Below are 20,955 nucleotides of genomic sequence, written 5' to 3' on the forward strand. Positions count from 1 at the left end.
AGTGAAGCAAATTTATGTGTGAAGGTTTTGAATTCCATATGTTACTTTTTGTTTGTATTCCATATGTCATAATGTAATATTATTCTCATAGATGTTAATTCATGTGCTTTCTTGACTAGATATTCAAACACAAAGAGAAGATTCAGGATATATCTACCACTGCCAGTAATGAGGCTACTCTAGAAAATATGCTGCAGAAGGTAAAATATGTTGCTTTTTTGCAAAACATCAGCTAGAATTTTTTACAGCAATAATGTAATGCAAAACATGACCAGTTAAGCATTTTGGGTTACTTGAAATTTTATGTAATTGACAAATAAATGCAAGTTCATGAAAATAAAAAGATTATTAAAGTTATAAAGGCAATTGAGAAATGTAGAAAAGGTTTTATGCCCCCACAAAGTGGGAGCATATAGCGTTGCACTTGTCTGTCCGTCCGTCCATCAGTCCGTCCCTACATCCCGAAATCTTGTGAACGCAACTCCTCTTAAACCGGATGGCAGATTTTGTTTAAACTTTTAGGGATGAACAACCTTAATGTGTAGATGGTAGTAAAGGAAGGAATTTTTGCTGCGATCAAATTTAACAGAATTATGGCCCTTTGTTGATTTTTTCACTATATACTATGTAGAAATTTTGTGAACCAAACTCCTCTTAAACCTGATGGCAGATTTTGCTTAAACTTCCAGGGATGAGCAACCTTAATGTGTAGATGGCAGTAAAGGAAGGAATTTTTGCTGCAACCATTTTAACAGAATTATGGCCCTTTGTTGATTTTTTTCACTATATACTATGTAAAAATTTTGTGAACGCAACTCCTCTTGAACCGGATAGCAAATTTTGCTTAAATTTCCAGGGATGAACAACCTTAATGTGTAGATGGTAGTAAAGGAATTTGCTGCGATCAAATTTAACAGAATTATGGCCCTTTGTTGATTTTTTCACTATATACTATGTAGAAATTTTGTGAACGCAACTCCTCTTAAACTGGATGGTAGAATTTGCTTAAACTTCCAGGGATGAACAACCTAAATGTGTAGATGGAAGTAAAGGAAGGAATTTTCGCAGCGATCAAATTTAACAGAATTATGGCCCTTTGTTGATTTTTTCACTATATACTGTGTAGAAATTTTGTGAACGCAACTCCTCTTAAACCGGATGGCAGATTTTGCTTAAACTTCCAAGGATGAACAACCTTAATGTGTAGATTATAGGTAGTAAAGGAACGAATTTTTGCTGCCACTAAATTTAACAGAATTATGGCCCTTTGTTGATTTTTAGTTTTCAACTTGTGGCACATGTAGTCCAAAAAATATTTGACCTAGAGTCATAAGATTGACAGAACAGTGGCATGTGGGGGCATCCATGTCCTATGGACACATTTCTAGTTTTGTGTATTTTTGGTTTATATTTCAAATATTTAATAATATGAAAATGGAAAATTATTTTAGATTGTGGATTTATGGAAGAACACAGATTTCCGATATGTTGCCCATCCTGGTCGAGACACTTTCATTATTGCTGGAGCAGATGACATAATGACCCAGTTAGAAGACAGTCAGGTTACCATAGGAACCATCAGAGGTTCCAGATATGTTGGACCTATCAAGGTTTGGTATTATTTTTATAATTTTTCAGTCAGTGGTCTTATCCCACACACTTTATTTTTGTGAATCCTAATAAAACAACAGGTGAAATCTGGTAATTAACATTTATCAGAATGAAACACTTTACAGTACTTCTGTATAGGGATTTTGCATTCATATACTAGTTTTAATGTTGGGTGGTTTTATTTACCTCTGTGTACTGAGTTACTAAACAGTTCAAACTCTTGTCAATAAAGTTGTAAAAGGTGAATGTTTAGGTAATAAGTTTTGTGTAACATTCATCATTTCTTCCTTGATCTACACATAGCTATGCTATACAAAGTGTTGTTTGTTAATATAATAGCCACAAGTTGAAGAATGGGAGAGAAAGTTGAATATATTTGCAAAGACATTAGAGGAATGGATGGCCTGTCAGAGAAACTGGCTGTATCTAGAACAGATATTCTCTACACCAGATATACAAAAGTAAGTGAACACTGTGCATTTTCTATGTATATAAACTTTATATCAAGTTGATTGTAAATAAACATACTGCATTTTTAAAAATAATTAGAAAAATATCAGCTAAGTAAATACATGTGAAATATAAAGAAATACATAATTGTTATATAAAATGGAAAACAGACATGTGAAAAATAAGATTATTTTTGGTGAATTTTGTTTATTTATATTGTTGTATATTTCAGACAATTGAAACCTGAGTACACAATGTTTTCACAAGTAGACAAGTCATGGAAGGATATAATGAGACAAGTTCAAGATCGACCAAATGCGATGAAGTGTGCTACACAGACAGGCATGCTAGAAACATTACAAGCTTGTAATACCTCCCTAGAGAAAATACAGAAATGTCTTGAGGTTAGTGCATCTATGAAATGATGTTCCAGTATCCAACAAAATTATAAATATTTTTAACCAGGTTTTCCGAAGGAAAAAACTGGTTATTAGATTGAGGTATGTTGGCGGGCGGGCGGATGGGCGGCGGGCGGGCGGGCGCGGGCGTAAACAATTTCTTCTGTGCGCAACTCCTCCTACATTTCTCAACGGATTTTGACCAAACTTTCACAGAAGCTTTGTAATCAAGTGCCCTGGCGCATATTGTCGGGGTTTTGCGATTAGATAATATTTGACCTAATTATGGCCCTTTGTTTTTTTTCCTTATATAAAATATATAGTGAACAATTTCTTCTGTGCGCAACTCCTCCTACATTTCTCAACGGATTTTGACCAAACTTTCACAGAAGCTTTGTCATCAAGTGCCCTGTCACATATTGCCAGGGTTTTTGCAATTGGTATATATTTGACCTAATTATGGCCCTTTGTTTTTTTTCCTTATATAGAATATATAGTGAACAATTTCTTCTGTGCGCAACTCCTCCTACATTTCTCAACGGATTTTGACCAAACTTTCTTAGAAGCTTTGTTATCAAGTGCCTGGCACATATTGTCGGGGTTTTGTGATTGGATAATATTTGACCGAATTATGGCCCTTTGTATATTTTTTCCTTATACAGAATATATAGAGAACAATTTTTTCTGTGCTCAACTCCTCCTACATTTCTCAACGGATTTTGACCAAACTTTCTTAGAAGCTTTGTTATCAAGTGCCTGGCACATATTGTCAGGGTTTTGTGATTGGATAATATTTGACCGAATTATGGCCCTTTGTATATTTTTTCCTTATACAGAATATATAGTGAACAATTTCTACAGTGCGCAACTTCTACATTTTTTAATGGATTTTGACCAAACTTTCACAGAAACTTTGTCATCAAGTGCCCTGGCGCTCACTAAATTCCCATGTTTCTTCCAAGACATCATTCAAGTATTTTTTTAAAATTGTGAACATACTTTTCTTGATATCGCACAAAACACCACACGCCAATATTGTTGACAAAAGAAAATGACAAGAGACGCAAAAATGCAAAAATTAAGCAAAAATAAAGTACTGTTTACCTTTCTAAAATATTTGGGAAAAAAAGGCGAATAGACAACATAAAATTTCTCAATCATTTTTGTTTGAGGAATATTAAAAGAGCCATAATTCCTCCTAAAAGTTCAATTAAAAACAAATGCCCCTTCATGACAAAGCTTCTGTGAAATATTTTGCTGAAAACCTGGTTGCATCGCATTGCGATGTTCCTTGTTTTCAACTTAATTTAAAGAGACTGTTTATCTAAATAGTTTATATAGCAAGAAAATAGTTGTGTGCATTTTCAAAACCTGGCTTTCATTATATGTTATTATTTGCACAGATACTTAATATGTATATTGACATAGACATATGAACTTTTTCAAAACAGCGTATATCAAGTTTTATTGATATATATGATAAGTGTTTGTGATTGGATATATAAATATATAATTTATTTGGATTTTAAGGTGTTTGGAGCTCCACACCCCAAGTGAAGATTTTATTATAATCATTTCTATCATTTTTTTAACTTGATCATTTCTGAAGAGTTAAAGTAATATTTTTTTTTGTCTTTATATTTTGTAGGAGTACCTAGATTCGAAGAGATTGTCATTCCCAAGATTTTACTTCCTCAGTAATGATGAGTTACTGGAAATATTGGGCCAGTCAAAGGAACCAAATGCTGTACAGGTAATGATATATGACCTTGTGTCCTGTCATGTCAGGGTTGATATAACCTGTTTGCACTGTTACACTTGTCTCCTGTTATTTGTCACAATTAATTATTTTGCACTTTAACTTTTTATGTTCTAGTAAAGCATATTTATAATGGATATCTAATTATACATTAATTTGTATGCTATTTGATAATTATCATTTTGTTATGTTATGTACATTTAAGCATGCACCAGATTTTTAACAAAGTTATTAGCTATCCACTTTATTTAAAGCTTTATATAACATTATTTACAATAACATGTATAATGATAACTTGTTAATGGATTAGCATTGAGTAGGTAAATGATATATTTTAATATGAGTTGTACAGGTGATATGGTTGGAATTAATGTCACCAGATTTTAACTACTGAATGTTATATGACCAGTCAGTTGCTTCTTGAAAGGTTATTGTTTTTTCCTAAGTTACCTTAAATAATGTATTGGGGCTCAGTGTCCTACAGTATGCTTAAATATAGGTCAATAGTAAAGTCTTGTTATTCCTAAAGGGGACATTTTGTATTTAATTTCACACTCTCGTATGCCTGTTTTGTAAAGCAATTCCTATGATGAAGTTTTCATTTCCCTTCTGTTAATGTATTCTTATATCTACACTACAATTTAACACATGATTGTTGTGTAAATTTGCATATTATCATTGTTTTTTTTATGTTGAAATCTGAATTGTCTAAGAGAGTTAAAGCCCTTATTTATCGGCAAATAATAGTAATTTAGGAGCAGTGACAGTTGTAAAAGAGGTAAAAATGTACTAATAATTAAGAAATAGGCTCAGAAAGAAGACACAAATTAAGACTGGATAAAACATTGCAATGACCAAAACTGTTGTGTCTAAGTCATATACTGATGCTATTTATATGTTATCTTAGAAGATTTGTTTGATATTTAAACTAAATTACAGAGAGAGTCCTATCACTTTACCATGGTAAGCTTAACCCAGTAGATAGTAAGCTTTCTAATAGTGAAAATAATAATAATTATGTCAGTGAAAAAAGAAACATTGTTAGGAAAAGCACATTAGAAGTGAAACAAAAATATGCATGAAACCTTTAAAAAAAGAAATGGGTAAGGATTTTTTATTTGAAATGCTTTTAGATATGTATATACAGGTAATTTTTTGCTTCTTTTATTAAGAAAATGATAAGAGTTGAAAGTTATATGAACATTAGTTTATTAATATACCGTAACCTTAGTGCAGTAATTGGTTGACTCCTGATACGATAATTTGATAGGAGTTAACTCGTTACTGTACTAAGGTGACAATACATTAATTTCATGGAAAGTGTAGAAATAGAAGTTGTTAGTTCAACCAAGGCTTTTATTATTGTTACATTAGCTGTAATGTCCATAGCATAGAGACTGCATATAGCTCAGAGTTTAACTGGCATTGCTCTGTAACCCTGAGAAAATCGGGGATGAATTTCAACATAGCGGGGGAGTATGTCTTGGTTCAGAACCTTTCATTATTTAGGGGAGAATTTGTGTAAGTACTCGAATAGCTAAGTCGGTAGAGCTGCGGAACAGTATTTCGAGGGTCCCAGGTTCGAGTCCTGGTCAGACTGCCCATTATTCTCACCCTGTGACAATACTGGTTGAAATATGAGATTACAGGGAAAACATGCAGCTGTGTTGTGAGATCCTGGTCTAAAATTATATGCGTAATTAAAAATGATATTTTTTGGACAAAATTTTGTTATTTATTTTGCTTGTATTGTACATTGTATAGTGTTTAAAGTTGTATCTGTAATTCTTTGTTTTTGAAAGGCATCTTTCTCTTGGGAAAAATAATGTCAAAAACTTAGAAATGAAATTTTCACTCAAAGCTGTAATGGATATAAAATTAACATTTTTATGGTTACATGTACTTACAGCCGCATCTAGGTAAATGTTTTGGGAACATCAAATCTCTGGAGATCAAGACGTTACCACGTAACCCACCTGCCGTACATTCTATGATGTCAGCTGAAGGCGAGGTTGTCAACATGACAAGGTCTGTTTACTTCTTCATATCATCACCTATATATCATTCTAAATATATAAACAAGCTTGATTTGATTTATGTGAAACATGATACTAAAAAGTATATATATTGTAATACAGCAATAGGAATGAAGCAAAATCAATCTTACATCCTGCCTGGCTGCATTGTCAAGGTCTTTTCCACCTTGCCTCTATGGGTTTGAATCCTGCTATAGATGTTGATTTTACTCATTTTTCTATAGAAGATCAGTGCCTGAAATAACATTTAGAGGGGCACCTTTATGTAACAGTAAAGGTGAATTTATTAAATTACCTTAATAGTGATTTAAAATCCAACCAAAATATAAAGGAAAATGTTTAGAAGAAAAAGAAAGTACTAGTAAATCTCTACATCATTGTCATATATCTTTTTTTTTAAATGCATATGGATGTATTTTTCAGGAGTGTAAGAGCTAAGGGAGCTGTTGAAATGTGGCTGAGTAATGTAGAAGCTCACATGTTTGAAACTGTTAAAAGGTATAGAGATTTTATCTCAATATTGACATAAATTTGCATTTGTTGGTCATTGTTTCAAAGTGAGGACAATGCATGTTATACAAACATAACAGTAACTGTTATCTCAATTTCATTGTAGAAAAAATTGGGACTTTGAAATGTTGGTATGGTAAATGGCCAAATAAGATTTTTTGTGTATAGACTGTAATGTAATGATCCTTAAATAACATCATGTTCATATCACCTAAAGTGTGATTGCTGGTCTGATAGGCCAGGTCTGATTAGATTTCTGCTTTGCTTCATGTTTCTGTTAAGTTTAGTTATAACAACACATATAATGCATTATTTTCAGGCATTTGAAGCTAGGTTTGGCAGATTGGTTAGGTATCAAGTTACAGGAATGGGTACTGAAACATCCAGGACAGGTTGTTCTCACAGTGGTAAGTGATTAATTTTTGTAATTTTATTGCTCTAAATCTAGTATTTATAGCTGGACTATTCAATGAAGGGGGAGAGCTTTAGTACCCACCCTGGCGTTGCCATTGCCGTCACACTTAAGTTTTTGCTTGTAAGTTGTTTTCTCCAAAACTACTGAATGGTATGGGTTGAAACTTCACACACTCGTTCATATATCTAATTTGATGGACACAGGTACCATAACTCTTAGTGTACTTTGTACAGAGTTATGCCGCTTTTTTAACTGTCAAGCACTGGGAATAGTTAAGCGAGCATTATTTTCTAAAGTCAGTGTGTGACTTCATAGTTCATTTTATGTATTCATTTAGGGAAGCATTACAATACTCAATGAAACACCCTTGTGACAACTTTTTTGAATAGTCAAGCGTAGCTGTCCTCAGACAGCTCTTGTTTGAAAATGGTGTAACACAAAAGCATTCTGCTATTGAAATCTTTTCTAATATCATTTGATAAAATTGTAACTTTGATGTTGTTTCAGAAACTTGCTGTATGTTGGCTTTATAAAATTTTCCTAGACTCTATGTTAATTGTAACTTATGTAAGCTATTATTTTTATCTTATAGGCTCAGATTATGTTCAACAAAGATGTAGTAAGATGTTTTGATCAGAGTGACCCGAAGGTGGCGCTGATTGATGTATTGAACAAGATGGTAGATTCCCTGGGTAATCTGGCAGGTCTGGTATCCACCTCTCTACAACCATACCAGACAATGTGTATAGAGGCACTTCTCACTATTGATGTACATAACAGAGATATACTCTCTAATATGATCAATGCTGGTGTTATCACCAGAGATGATTTTGAGTGGACAAAGTAAGATTCATACTGTTATTATGGAATCAATATTCATTTCTTTATAAAAACATGTAAAAGATTTTTAAGCTACAAACTTAGTCTGTTTCACAGTGATAAAACTATAGTATATCTATTCTACATGTTCAAGTTTCTTAGCAGGCTTACCAAATTTATGTTTTTTGTTTTATCTTTATTGGTTATCCTCATTTTGTTAGATGTGAAGTTTAGAATTTTACCTTTATTTCACAGGAATGTTACTTATTTTGACAAAAAAGGTTTGTTTTTCACTCACTTATTTAGCAGGAAAATGACAACATCTCTTTTTTTGCTAGGTTTAAAGTGAAATGTCACATGCCAGTTTGCAAGTTTCCATCTTTTGCATTTGGTAAGAGACATCAGGTGCATTATTTCAGGCACTATTGGGCACCTGAGTTGAAGCATAGACCTTCTGTGAGCTAGATGTATAGCTTCCTCATATAAAACATTCTACAGCCCCTGGCTTATATCAGCTTGTTATAACTTAAATTTATGCATAGACCAGGTAATATATCATATCCCTCAATATAATTAATGTAAAATATTTATAATGTTTGCAGGCAGTTACGGTATGAGTGGGATGAGACCACAAACAACTGTCAGGTATATCAGAGTAATGCATCTTTCCTGTATGGGTACGAGTATCTGGGATGTTCATCTCGTCTGGTAATTACCCCATTAACTGACAGGTGCTACCTTACACTGACTGGTGCCCTTCATCTACATCTAGGTGGTTCCCCTGCAGGACCTGCAGGAACCGGTAAAACTGAAACTGTCAAAGATCTCGCAAAGGTAAACTAAATTTTAATTTAGCTTACAATGAGTAATAGTAAGCTAGTATGTGTTGTGTATACATGTTATCTTTAAAAAAATTGCAGTATTATCAAAAGTCTGCATACAAATATGTTTTGGTTTAGCACGGCTAAATCTTATTTCTACTTTATAGGTAAAGAATACATATAACGTTCCAATTGTGTTAAGGATTTCATTTTCATTGATTGATTTTGAAAAAGTTTAATTTTGACTTTTTAACAGATTTTTAATAATGGTTTGTTGTTCAATAATGATATTTGATAGGGTTGAATATTTATTACTTTGTCATATTTTCAGGCAATGGGTAAACAGTGTGTTGTATTTAATTGTTCAGAAGGACTTGACTATAAGATGCTGGGCAAGTTTTTCTCTGGTCTCTCTCAGTCTGGTAGTTGGTGTTGTTTTGATGAGTTTAACCGTATTGACTTGGAGGTATTGTCAGTCGTAGCTCAGCAAATTCTTACCATAAAAACAGCTAAAGATGCCGGAGCTCTGAGATTTGTGTTTGAAGGAAAAGAGATTAAACTGAATCATACCTGTGGATATTTTATAACTATGAATCCAACGTAAGTGAAACATTTCCAGTGCTGTGTCTGAGCCAACATATGTAATGTTAGCTAAGGGATATTAACATTATATCTTTATACAACTTTGTTTTTGTCATACATTATTTGTACAGAATAAGTACTAGTAAAACAATAACTTCATCTAAGATCAATTATTGTTAAAATGACAATAAAAAAGTACTGTTATTGTTTGATGAATTAACAAAAAATAAACAAAGTCTTTGTTTAGCATTATCTGATGCCATGTGATTGATACATTGAGGTTTTTTAAAGTGTCAAAAATATTTAAGAATTTTTTATCTGATTTGTGTAATAAGTTAATAAAAAATCATGATAACACATTCTTCAGCTTTAATATATCTTCATCAGAAATCATGCAATCTGTTTAAAACACATGAGAAATGCACACAGCTACTGGAAACTGCTAATCAGTTTAATGTAATGGTAGAATGATCTGATTTATAAGATAATTATATTATAATTTATATAGATATGCTGGTCGTGTAGAACTACCAGACAACTTGAAGTCATTGTTCCGTCCCGTAGCTATGATGGTACCCGACTACTCACAGATTGCTGAAATCATGTTGTTCTCTGAGGGGTTCCGTGATGCTAAATCTCTCTCCGGGAAGATTGTTAATCTGTATCAGTTAGCAAGTAGACAATTATCTCAACAAGATCATTATGACTTTGGTATGAGAGCTATAAAGTCTGTCCTCGTCATGGCAGGGCATGGTCGACTACAGGCACAACAAAAGTAAGAATTTACCTAGTCTGATATTGTTTTACATTTGTACACTTTTCCATTTATGAGGTTTTTTTTTTTTTTTACTTATTATCTTAGAATTTTTCTGTAAGCTGTTTTATCGTTGAATCATGAATTATTATTATGGTTCTTGTAGTTTACTTGGTACTGAACAGATTTTAGTATTTTATGCTTACTTTAAGGGTTAAGGGTGTTTTTTTGTCGTTTAATTTGTAATCAAGTTTGTAATTTCTGTTTTAAAGAAATACCTATGTAAAGTAAACAGTTTGTTTTGCATATATAATGGTACCCATATGTGTAAATTTTGTATTCAGCATTGTGTGTTGTTGTTTGATGTTACTGTAGATAGATTTAACAACATAGCACATTATTATTATATACCTTCAGGATACTTATACATATAACTTTATACTTTGATTAGGTGAAAGATCAGCTTGTTTATTCTACAGTTTAACTTTTATCAAGTTTTAAATTTGCCGATTTCTAATGTACCATTATTTTGTAATCACCAAAGTTTTACAGTGGAAAACATTTTAATCTACATTTCTAAATGTGACCCCAACAGAAACGTAATCAATATTTTGTTTCTGTTAATATAATTGATTCTGGTAAATAAATGAGAAGATCAAGGTTAAGGCAGCATAATTTAATGTGACAAAATTGCCTGTTTCCAATATATCATAAAGAAAAGAAAAAAGTAAGAAAATAATTAAATTTTGAGGACATGCTTGCCAAGACTATTGTTTAAGCTTAGTTTATTATTAAGTAATTAGGTCAAAAGTCAAGGTCATGTTGCAAGCAATATTTGGAGTTATTTCTACTAACAATTTAATATGCTATAATGATAAATGAAAGGTTCAAGTCATGTTATGATAAGGGTTCATTGTGATACATAACTCAGTCTGCTGACAGTAATTGAATCTACCTATATGACCAGTGCAGACCATGATCAGGTGGGGCACAGTGCAGACCATGATCAGGTGACACAGTGCAGACCATGATCAGGTGACACAGTGCAGACCATGATTAGGTGGGGCACAGTGCAGACAGACCATGATCAGGTGACACAGTGCAGACCATGATCTGGTAGGGCAGTGCAAACCATGATCAGGTAGGGCACAGTGCAGACCATGATCGGTGGGGGCACAGTGCAGACCATGATCAGGTGACACAGTGCAGACCATGATTAGGTAGGGCACAGTGCAGACCATGATCAGGTGACACGGTGCAGACCATGATCAGGTAAGGTACAGTGCAGACCATGATCAGGTGGGTCACAGTGCAGACCATGTTCAGGTGACACAGTGCAGACCATGATTAGGTGGGGCACAGTGCAGACAATGATCAGGTGACACAGTGCAGACTATGATCAGGTAGGGCACAGTGCAGACCATGATCAGGGGACACAGTGCAGACCATGATTAGGTGGGGCACAGTGCAGACCATGATCAGGTGACACAGTGCAGACCATGATCAGGTAAGGCACAGTGCAGACCATGATCAGGTGGGGCACAGTGCAGACCATGTTCAGGTGACACAGTGCAGACCATGATTAGGTGGAGCACAGTGCAGACAATGATCAGGTGACACAGTGCAGACTATGATCAGGTAGGGCACAGTGCAGACCATGATCAGGTGGGGGCACATTGCAGACCATGATCAGGTGGGGGCACAGTGCAGACCAAGTTAAGGTGGGGGCACAGTGCAGACCATGATCAGGTGACACAGTGCAGACCATGATCAGGTGGGGCACAATGCAGACCAAGTTAAGGTGGGGGCACAGTGCAGACCATGATCAGGTGACACAGTGCAGACCATGATCAGGTGGGCACAGTGCAGACCATGGCACAAATGTACCAGCTATCCATGCTGGCTGATCATGGCCTGTACTGTCCTATTCACTCAGTATGAATTTAGAATTTTTCCCTTAAAATTATAAATTCTTTTGTCCAAATCGAAAAACTGACAAGTCCATTGAACATGTTTGATTGAGAAAGGGTTAAGTCAATCAGTGTACTAACAGAACAGTCTATGATGATTTGTTGCAATGACGGCTTATTTTGTATAAGAATGTTTGTATTAGTATTGTGTTACCTGTGTTTAAAGGAAGTTGATGGAACAGATGGAGTAAGTTCACAAAAATAACACACTTTAAGATTTTTGTTCTTATTACTTGTAACTATGGAGTCATGTAACTAAGCTGTAGTGTTACAAATACTTGTATATATGGGAATGTTGTTAATTTTGGATCTAATACCACATTTATTTTAAATATTTTCAGAAGTATTTGCTTTCCAAATATTTTCTTTAGTATTCCTGCCCTTTCATCAATACTTGTTGGGTTAGGAATAATTCTAGGTCATTACAAAATTATAAGTTATGTCATCGATAAAGGGGGTTCAGTATATTTTTACTTATTAATAAAGTGTTGCATGTTTTCCAGTGTGCTGGAGGTTTGTCCATAAAGCTTAATTGACAAGTTTGATAATGTCTTTACTCTTAACATGAAATAATATTGTGTTTTTTCTTGAACCTTGAAACAATATCCATGGATGATTTTACTCTGGGTTCTTGTTAAAAATTCACGCCAGTTTGTTTTTTATGTAAGTAAAAGTTACATGACTCCACAGAATTCCCTAAAGACCTTTTTTAACAAAACACAGTGAAAAAAAAAGGATTTAGTGTATTAAGTTTATTCTCTTTCTTTTCATTTTATCTTTTATTTTACATTCATAATAATATAGAAATTAAATCATATAATCTCTATTTATGTCAATAATTATTTCTATGCAGAATTACTAGTTTTGATTTCTTACTATTTTATTTCTATTATGATTTTTCTTTTTCAAAAACAAAAAAAAGCCTTGTGTAACAGTTATTTTTAACAATTTCCTTTTACAAAAATAACAGTTTTTAACCACATGATTTTTGTTTTATTTTATTTTTTCCATTTTGTTTTTAGATACATTTGTATGTTTTTTTGTATTTAAATTTACTGTTTTGTTTGTGTGTGTGTATTTTGTGTGTGTCAAAATTTCAATTTCTTCACTATGTTAACAATGATCATTTTCAATGAAACTTGTAACAGGTGACTTCTTTTAAGTGTCTTTATGTAATTGTTGTATATTATAGACTAGTTAGATAGATAAGAGGATTTATAAACCATTTCTAATTGAAATTTAACAGGTTTTAATTGCCTGGTTTTTAATAGAAATACAGTAGACTTATATAACTATTTGATATTTGTTTTGAAGTTACAATTTATCTTAAAAAGTTCTCTAGATTCTGTACAATTGTTCTTGTTTTGTCGTGTAGGATTTATGATAGTTATACTTATGTTTTCCTGTCTTGTAACTATAGAGATACATTTGTATACTATAGAATGATATTTGTATCTGTGTAATGAATGATTTCAGGGCTGATTTGTCATCTGTCCGACTATCTGAGAAAGATGAAGCTTATATCCTCATTCATTCATTGCGAGATGCCAACCTCCCTAAATTCCTGGCCGAGGATGTTCCATTGTTTGAGAGTATTTTAGATGATTTGTTCCCTGGTATAACACCCCCAGAACCAGATCATGGCATACTTGAGGTAAGATTTTATTACATCACTTATTCACTCATTGAGAGATGCTAACCTCCCTAAGTTTCTGGCCAAGGATGTTCCATTGAGAGTATTTTAGATGATTTGTTCCCTGGTATAACACCACCAGAACCAGATCATGGCATACTTGAGGTAAGATTTTATTACATCACTTGTTTTCATGAGAGATGCCAACCTCCCTAAATTCCTGGCTGAAGATGTTCCATTGTTTGCTAGTATCTTAGATGAATTGTTCCCTGGTATAACACCACCAGAACCAGATCATGGCATACTTGAGGTAAGATTTTATTACATCACTTATTCACTCATTGAGAGATGCTAACCTCCCTAAATTCCTGGCCGAGGATGTTCCATTGAGAGTATTTTAGATGATTTGTTCCCTGGTATAACACCACCAGAACCAGATCATGGCATACTTGAGGTAAGATTTTATTACATCACTTGTTTTCATGAGAGATGCCAACCTCCCTAAATTCCTGGCTGAAGATGTTCCATTGTTTGCTAGTATCTTAGATGAATTGTTCCCTGGTATAACACCACCAGAACCAGATCACGGCATACTTGAGGTAAGATTTTATTACATCACTTGTTCGCTCATTGAGAGATGCTAACTTCCCTAAGTTTCTGGCCGAGGATGTTCCATTGTTTGCGAGTATTTTAGATGATTTGTTCCCTGGTATAACCCCACCAGAACCAGATCATGGCATACTTGAGGTAAGATTTTATTACATCACTTGTTTTCATGAGAGATGCCAACCTCCCTAAATTCCTGGCCGAGGATGTTCCATTGTTTGCGAGTAATTTAGATGATTTGTTCCCTGGTATAACACCTCCAGAACCAGATCACGGCATACTTGAGGTAAGATTTTATTACATCACTTATTCACTCATTGAGAGATGCTAACCTCCCTAAATTCCTGGCCGAGGATGTTCCATTGAGAGTATTTTAGATGATTTGTTCCCTGGTATAACACAACCAGAACCAGATCATGGCATACTTGTGGTTAGGAATTTTGGACATTTACTTAAGTTCACAAAGTGGTGTGCCTTATATAATTTTCAGATGAGAATGTTCCTTTATTTGGATCATTTTTGAACAAATTCACTGGTCTCATTCTTAATATCAATGTTTAAGATATGGCCACAGAATAGTTGAAGCAAAAATCTTTCCATTGCTTTTGAATATGCATTTTTTCTCAGGCCGTTGGTTGCATTGTTTGAAGCTATTCATACTATTCTTTGGTATTTATGTATTTGTTAAATTGAAAACAATAACAACAAAACACATTGACATTTTAATGTCACTTAAAAAAAAAACTTTAGAACTTAAATGCTAAAATTCCAGATTGGTTGGTTTTTTAGCTCGACTTTTCTATGAAAAGGGGAGCTATCCTACTCGCCCCGGCGTCGGCGTCGGCGTCACACCTTGGTTAAGTTTTTCGTACCACCCCACTTATATATTTCAGAAGTATTACAAGTATGGCTTTGAAACTTACCATACTTGTTCACCATCATAACCTCCATCTACAGACAAGAGTACATAACTCTGTCAAGGTTTTTGACAGAATTATGGCCCTTTTTTGACTTAGAAAGTGTATTGAGCTTGGTTAAGTTTTTTGTACCACCTCACTTTATTTCAAAACCATTGGAGGTATTGCTTTGAAACTGACCATACTTGTTTACCATCACGACCTTCATCAACAGACAAGAGGACATAACTCTGTCAAGGTTTTTGACAGAATTATGCCCCTTTTTGACTTAGAAAATACATTGAATATGGGTAAAATCCACTTATTGCCTTAACCCTTTGAGATATTGCTTTGAAACTTTTAATGCTATTTCACATCATTACCCCCATCTGTACGCAAGAGAAGGTAACTCTGTCAAGGATTTGTTTTAAAAATTAAGGCCTTTTATCGACTTAGAATTAAATTTATTTAAGGCTCAACTCAGTTTTTTTTTCTTTCTTACCAGCCCTCTTTTGACTTAAACATTTCAAACTTTGCTGCAGTGTTCAAGGGTATCACACAATTCAGTAAAATAATTCTTCACTAAATATCTTAATGCTCATGGCCATTGTTCACTTTAAAAATACAGAGATTCTTGTATTGCCTTTTACTGCAAAAACTTTTTTTATTGGCAAGCAATAAAAAAGTCGAGCGCGCTGTCTTACGGACAGCTCTTGTTTATTATAGTTTTTATTGAAAAAATGTTAATGATTGTTCTTTTAAATTGTAGAAAGCCATTTCAATGTCAACAAGAGACCAAGGATTACAGGTATGGCCCCACCAGATTGATAAAGTGAAGCAGTTGTATAACCAGATACTGGTGCGTCATGGAGTAATGTTGGTGGGACCGACTGGTGGAGGGAAGACTACTGTAAGGTCTATACTACAGAAAGCCTTGGTTCTTCTTCCAACAATACAACCCCAGGAAGATAAGGAAGATGGGAAAAAGGGCGTGTCTTATGTGGTAACTGAATATTTAATCAAAATATGTTCACTTTTAGTGTATCTATGTAATAGTTATGAAAATTTAAGTAAAATGTTAAAAGAAACAAACATTAAAAACATATTGATAAATATATTGATTAGAAATGGTTTGGACCACCTGTCAAATGCATACTTTTTTATGATGCTGAAATATTTCTTAAATAATTGAATTGGCTCTCTCCTCATGCTGTTGTTTTACAAATCCTGCCTGGGACATTCATATCTCCTTCTTAGCATACAGGAAGTCTCTGGTTTTACTTGAGTGCTATCTCATAACTAGAGAAATGCAAACATTACACCCAGAAACTTGTCCTATGACCTCTACTGTTTGGTTAATTAACACCAAAAAATCAGCCTTATTTATAGCACTTATTACAAAAAGCTTTCAGGTTTTCAAATACATGTGATCTGAAAGAATACTTTCATTCTTTGTATTTCACATAAGTATGAAACGGGTACATTTTAAGCAGTACAATTAGATTGTGGAAGGTGTATTTAAATAAGTTGATTATGAAAATTTTCAGCACAATAGAGCCAAGAAGGGTCATTGTGATGTGTTTACTGTAAACCCAAAATGTGTAAAGCTGGGAGAACTTTATGGTGAAACAGATCCTAACACATATGACTGGACAGATGGATTGATCGCAATGTGTGTGAGAAAATTTACCAAAGAACTTACTAAAATGGACCTTCCAGGAGTTGATGGCCGTCCAAGTACCAGTGCCTCTTCTGTACCAGATACATCTAGGGTATGTTATCAAATCTGATTGTCATTATTTGCTGTTGTTAAATTAATCAGTGTTGTGCAAATCTTGATAAAAGATGAATATTTTGTTAAACCAGTCTTAATATAATTATAAACACTTCTTAATGGCCACTGTTTTATTATGAATGTTTTTTTTTGTTTGCTTTTTTTTCAAATTCACACATGTGTCTGGATGTTTGATTCTTATTATGCCCAAATTTGAAAAGGAAAAATATGAATTTTAACATGGAGGTTAGCAGTGAATCATTTAGTCGGGATATGTTTTAATGTTTATAAATAACAAATAAATCAAACAGCGAGTTTTGAAAGTGTGCATCAGCTCTTTAAATGTCCAAGATGTAATATGTCTACTTTAGAATCAATAGAATTTAAATGGTGATATTTCAAGAAAGGATTCTGAATTCAAGTGACATTTCTGTTTTGAAGTTGATATTAAGAACTGGTTTTGCTATTTGTTTTATTTGCAATATGTTGTGTTTGCCATTGGTTTGCAGTTCTATGAAATTGTATAAACAATGTCTTTAATTGAAATGTACTGTCTTATCTATAGATAACAGTGATATAATAATAATAACTTTTTATGACTTTTTTCCTTTAAAAAGAGGTTTATAAGCAAAGTGAAAAAGTTTGTTACAATTTTAAATGTAAGTATTTTTCACAGGAAATTGGACGAAGAATTATCATTTTATATTCGAAACATTTCCGGTGGTGGATTTTTAATGGAGATTTACATTTTTTTTTCATCAGATTTTTTACCTCACCTTACGTAGTAGTTTTTACAGGTGTTGCATGGTTATAAAGCACAAATATTTATTTTGTCTGTGGTAAAGAAATTTAAATAGTTTTTGGTACTGCTGGCAAGTTTTAGCACATTTTATGAAGATGGTACTGAAGAATTTGTGGGAAAGTTTTTTTCTGCACCTTATGTATTGTATTGATTATTACATTTAAAAAAAAAAATTAAACTCATTAATTTGATATGCTTACTGTTGTAACTCCTTTTAAAGGGAAATGACTGATACCAAATTATAGTTTGATGATTTTACATAAATTTATGTAGTTATGAATATGCATTGTACATTGTTAGTGGTGTTTTGCTAGCTTTGAAAAGATTTTGAACAGAGTTTGGTTTTGAGTTTTGTTTTGAGTTTTGTATGTAAACAGGTTTTTTTGTTTTTGTTTTGTTTTTTGGTGTTTGTTGTTTGATTTTGTATCTGTTTGCAAAGAGTTATAATTTTGCAATAAATACAGAATTTATGGAGAGCTTTCTTTGTAAGTATTGAGAATGCTTCAACCTGCTTATCTAGCAATACAATTATATGTATATATTGACATACTTTACTGTTGTAAATATTTTCTACCATATAAAACCCATTAAACCAATTCTAAAATGTCAGAAATTTGTGACATTAGTTCACATGTATAGCAAGTGCAGTCTATACATTTGTAAAGTTTGTTCAGGCTCTACATTGTTTTGTTGATCAATTTTAATATTTTAATCTTGAATTTTCGTGAATTAGCAATGGAGAGGACAGTTGCCAAGCTTGTTGTGAAAAATTGACAGTGTTAGAATAATGTTTTTAGTTACAGAAGTCCTAACTCTTAGAGCACAGTTATAAATTATGTAAACCATTCAATTACTAGAATTTAACTTATTATTTACATTATTCAGTATTATTTATTCAAAATTCTGCCACTTCAGTAGAGGGAAATTGGGTCATAGCTATATTTAGCAGTTTAATAGTTTTTTCACTGGACTGGTATAGAAATATTACAATTGTAGATTGTACAATTTTTAAATGGTAGAAAATGTTTACAATTAGATTGAATCTACAATATAATAACTTATTATTCTGTAAATGATTTATATTTATATGATATGATAATTACCGTAACAAGGTAGCACAGTTAAATTGATGATTCCTTTGAAAATAGTTAAGTTACTATTTTTCAAAAAACACCAAAACTATTGGAATATTTTTGACTGCCCTACCTTGTGGTAAAGAAACATGATCATTTCAGAGATGCTAGCTATTTTTCTATAACTATATAACTATTTTCCAGATCAATACATGCATGGCAAAACTTAAAGTGATACAGATACTGCACTATATCAAGGTGTTTTGAAATATCTGAAGAAGAAAAAATAAAGAAAACCAACATGCTTTAAATTTGTGTTACAGTATTTCTTAATTTCGTAGCTATATTTTCATGAAATTGCTTTCTGAAAGATAAAGTGTATTTTAATTATTTGCTATTTTGTAACTTTTGTCAAAAAAAAAATGTGTCTTAAAATAGAAACATCATATGACTGTGCAGTTTCTGTATACTATCCATATTTACTCTGTGTGTGTTTTATATACATCCTCTATTTTATGATATAAGAGAGGCTTGCTTTTATCTTCATTTGTGTAAGCCCTTTCTGATGTATGTTCATAATAAAGATGCCGGTCAAAAACAATATGTCCTTTCGGCTTTCCCCCAATAAGTATTGCAATGGAACACATTTGTTAGTAACACTCAAATGTGTCTGAAATTCAATAAAAATGAAAAGTTTAATTTCCAATATTTCTTTCAATTTTGTGAAAATGAACTTATGATAGTTAAAAATTCATATTAAACAAATATGTGTTGTAGACTCATAAAATAAGATTTAGTTAGCAATTGAAATTAAAGATGTTAAAATTAAAAAATTTAAAATTGAATGATAGTAATAGACAGGATAGCATGCAGTGTCAGTTTAGTTAGAGAAATAATGCATGTACATTTGTTTACTATAGAAAATAGTTAAAATTGTATCTAAACAGGTACTTAAGCATGAAAATAACAATGAACACAAGGGTTAAAAGTAATTTTTTGTTGACTTGTATAAAAAATGTAACATGCTAAGAATTATTATTTATTCCTTTTCCATAATTCTTTTTTGTTCTCTTGTGTGCAGTGAGACTGACTTTCTATATTTTATCAAGCATTCATCATTTCTTTTGCACATTTGTTGTTTTTTTACTTCATTTTGTAAATAGCTACCAAATCATATTTGCATTTTACTATAAGAAGGTGGAAACAATGCTAAAATACCAGTGCAAGAATTATGAATCCTATACATGTTTATTGGGAGATACAAATGTATTGATATCTGATTGATGTTGTTATTGTAAACATACTGTCTTTTAATAATAGAATGAGAAACTCCATTCCTAAGAAAGATGGTCTATACCCATCATGTTGGTTTTGTTATTTTACAGTGTGTAATACTTTTATTTGTAGATTTTATAATATTTATTTTTTTTATAAAATTAATGCAGCCCAACACTGGTATGACAAATGAAGTAGCTATAGATAATGATGGTAACCTGGAGAAGGAATATAGTGGTGGTGTACTCACTGACTGGCGTTGGCTCGTACTTGATGGTCCCGTAGACACGTTGTGGGTGGAAAATCTGAACACTGTACTAGACGACTCTAAGGTTCTGTGTCTGGCCAGCGGAGAGAGAATCAGTCTGGCGCCCGGCATGAGACTTATATTTGAGGTGGACAATCTGTCACAGGCTAGCCCGGCAACCATCAGTAGATGTGCCATGGTGTATATGGTAAGTGAACTAATATTACAACAGTGCAATATCATAGTATCTGCTTATCTTTAAAACATAAGTTCTGTCTTTTTGCAGGACATTCTAAATTTCATGTCTCACCTGACGTACCATTTTGTCAGGTTTAGTAATATGATGTTCTTTGCTGTAACAGTTTACAGTCTAGATTCAAAGCCTCTACCCCTCATTTTAAAAATGTAAAGTAACAGCCTTTTGTTGAGAAGAAAAGAGGTTTAATATAGAAGTTACTTTGTGTGTTGTTTTATAAACATTCGATGGTATCCAACCCAAACAAACTCATTGATGTGGTGGCATA

The 20,955-nt window shown here is 33.0% G+C and overlaps 1 protein-coding gene across 1 annotated transcript in view; it reads left to right on the plus strand.

The window, feature by feature from the left end:
* Positions 1 to 20,955, plus strand: part of LOC132737753 (dynein axonemal heavy chain 6-like) — a 141,684-nt gene that overhangs the window by 35,822 nt on the left and 84,907 nt on the right. Inside the window, 16 exon segments of the mRNA XM_060725089.1 lie at positions 120 to 200; positions 1,452 to 1,610; positions 1,951 to 2,072; positions 2,294 to 2,465; positions 4,108 to 4,212; positions 6,128 to 6,246; positions 6,678 to 6,752; positions 7,084 to 7,171; positions 7,772 to 8,022; positions 8,601 to 8,832; positions 9,151 to 9,419; positions 9,910 to 10,176; positions 13,602 to 13,779; positions 16,030 to 16,263; positions 16,808 to 17,032; positions 20,355 to 20,639. Of these exon segments, the coding sequence (XP_060581072.1) occupies positions 120 to 200; positions 1,452 to 1,610; positions 1,951 to 2,072; positions 2,294 to 2,465; positions 4,108 to 4,212; positions 6,128 to 6,246; positions 6,678 to 6,752; positions 7,084 to 7,171; positions 7,772 to 8,022; positions 8,601 to 8,832; positions 9,151 to 9,419; positions 9,910 to 10,176; positions 13,602 to 13,779; positions 16,030 to 16,263; positions 16,808 to 17,032; positions 20,355 to 20,639 (2,862 nt within the window).

The sequence above is a fragment of the Ruditapes philippinarum genome, unplaced genomic scaffold, assembly GCF_026571515.1.
Source record: "Ruditapes philippinarum isolate M1 unplaced genomic scaffold, ASM2657151v2 ctg1792_1_1_1_1, whole genome shotgun sequence".
Classification (NCBI taxonomy): domain Eukaryota; kingdom Metazoa; phylum Mollusca; class Bivalvia; order Venerida; family Veneridae; genus Ruditapes; species Ruditapes philippinarum.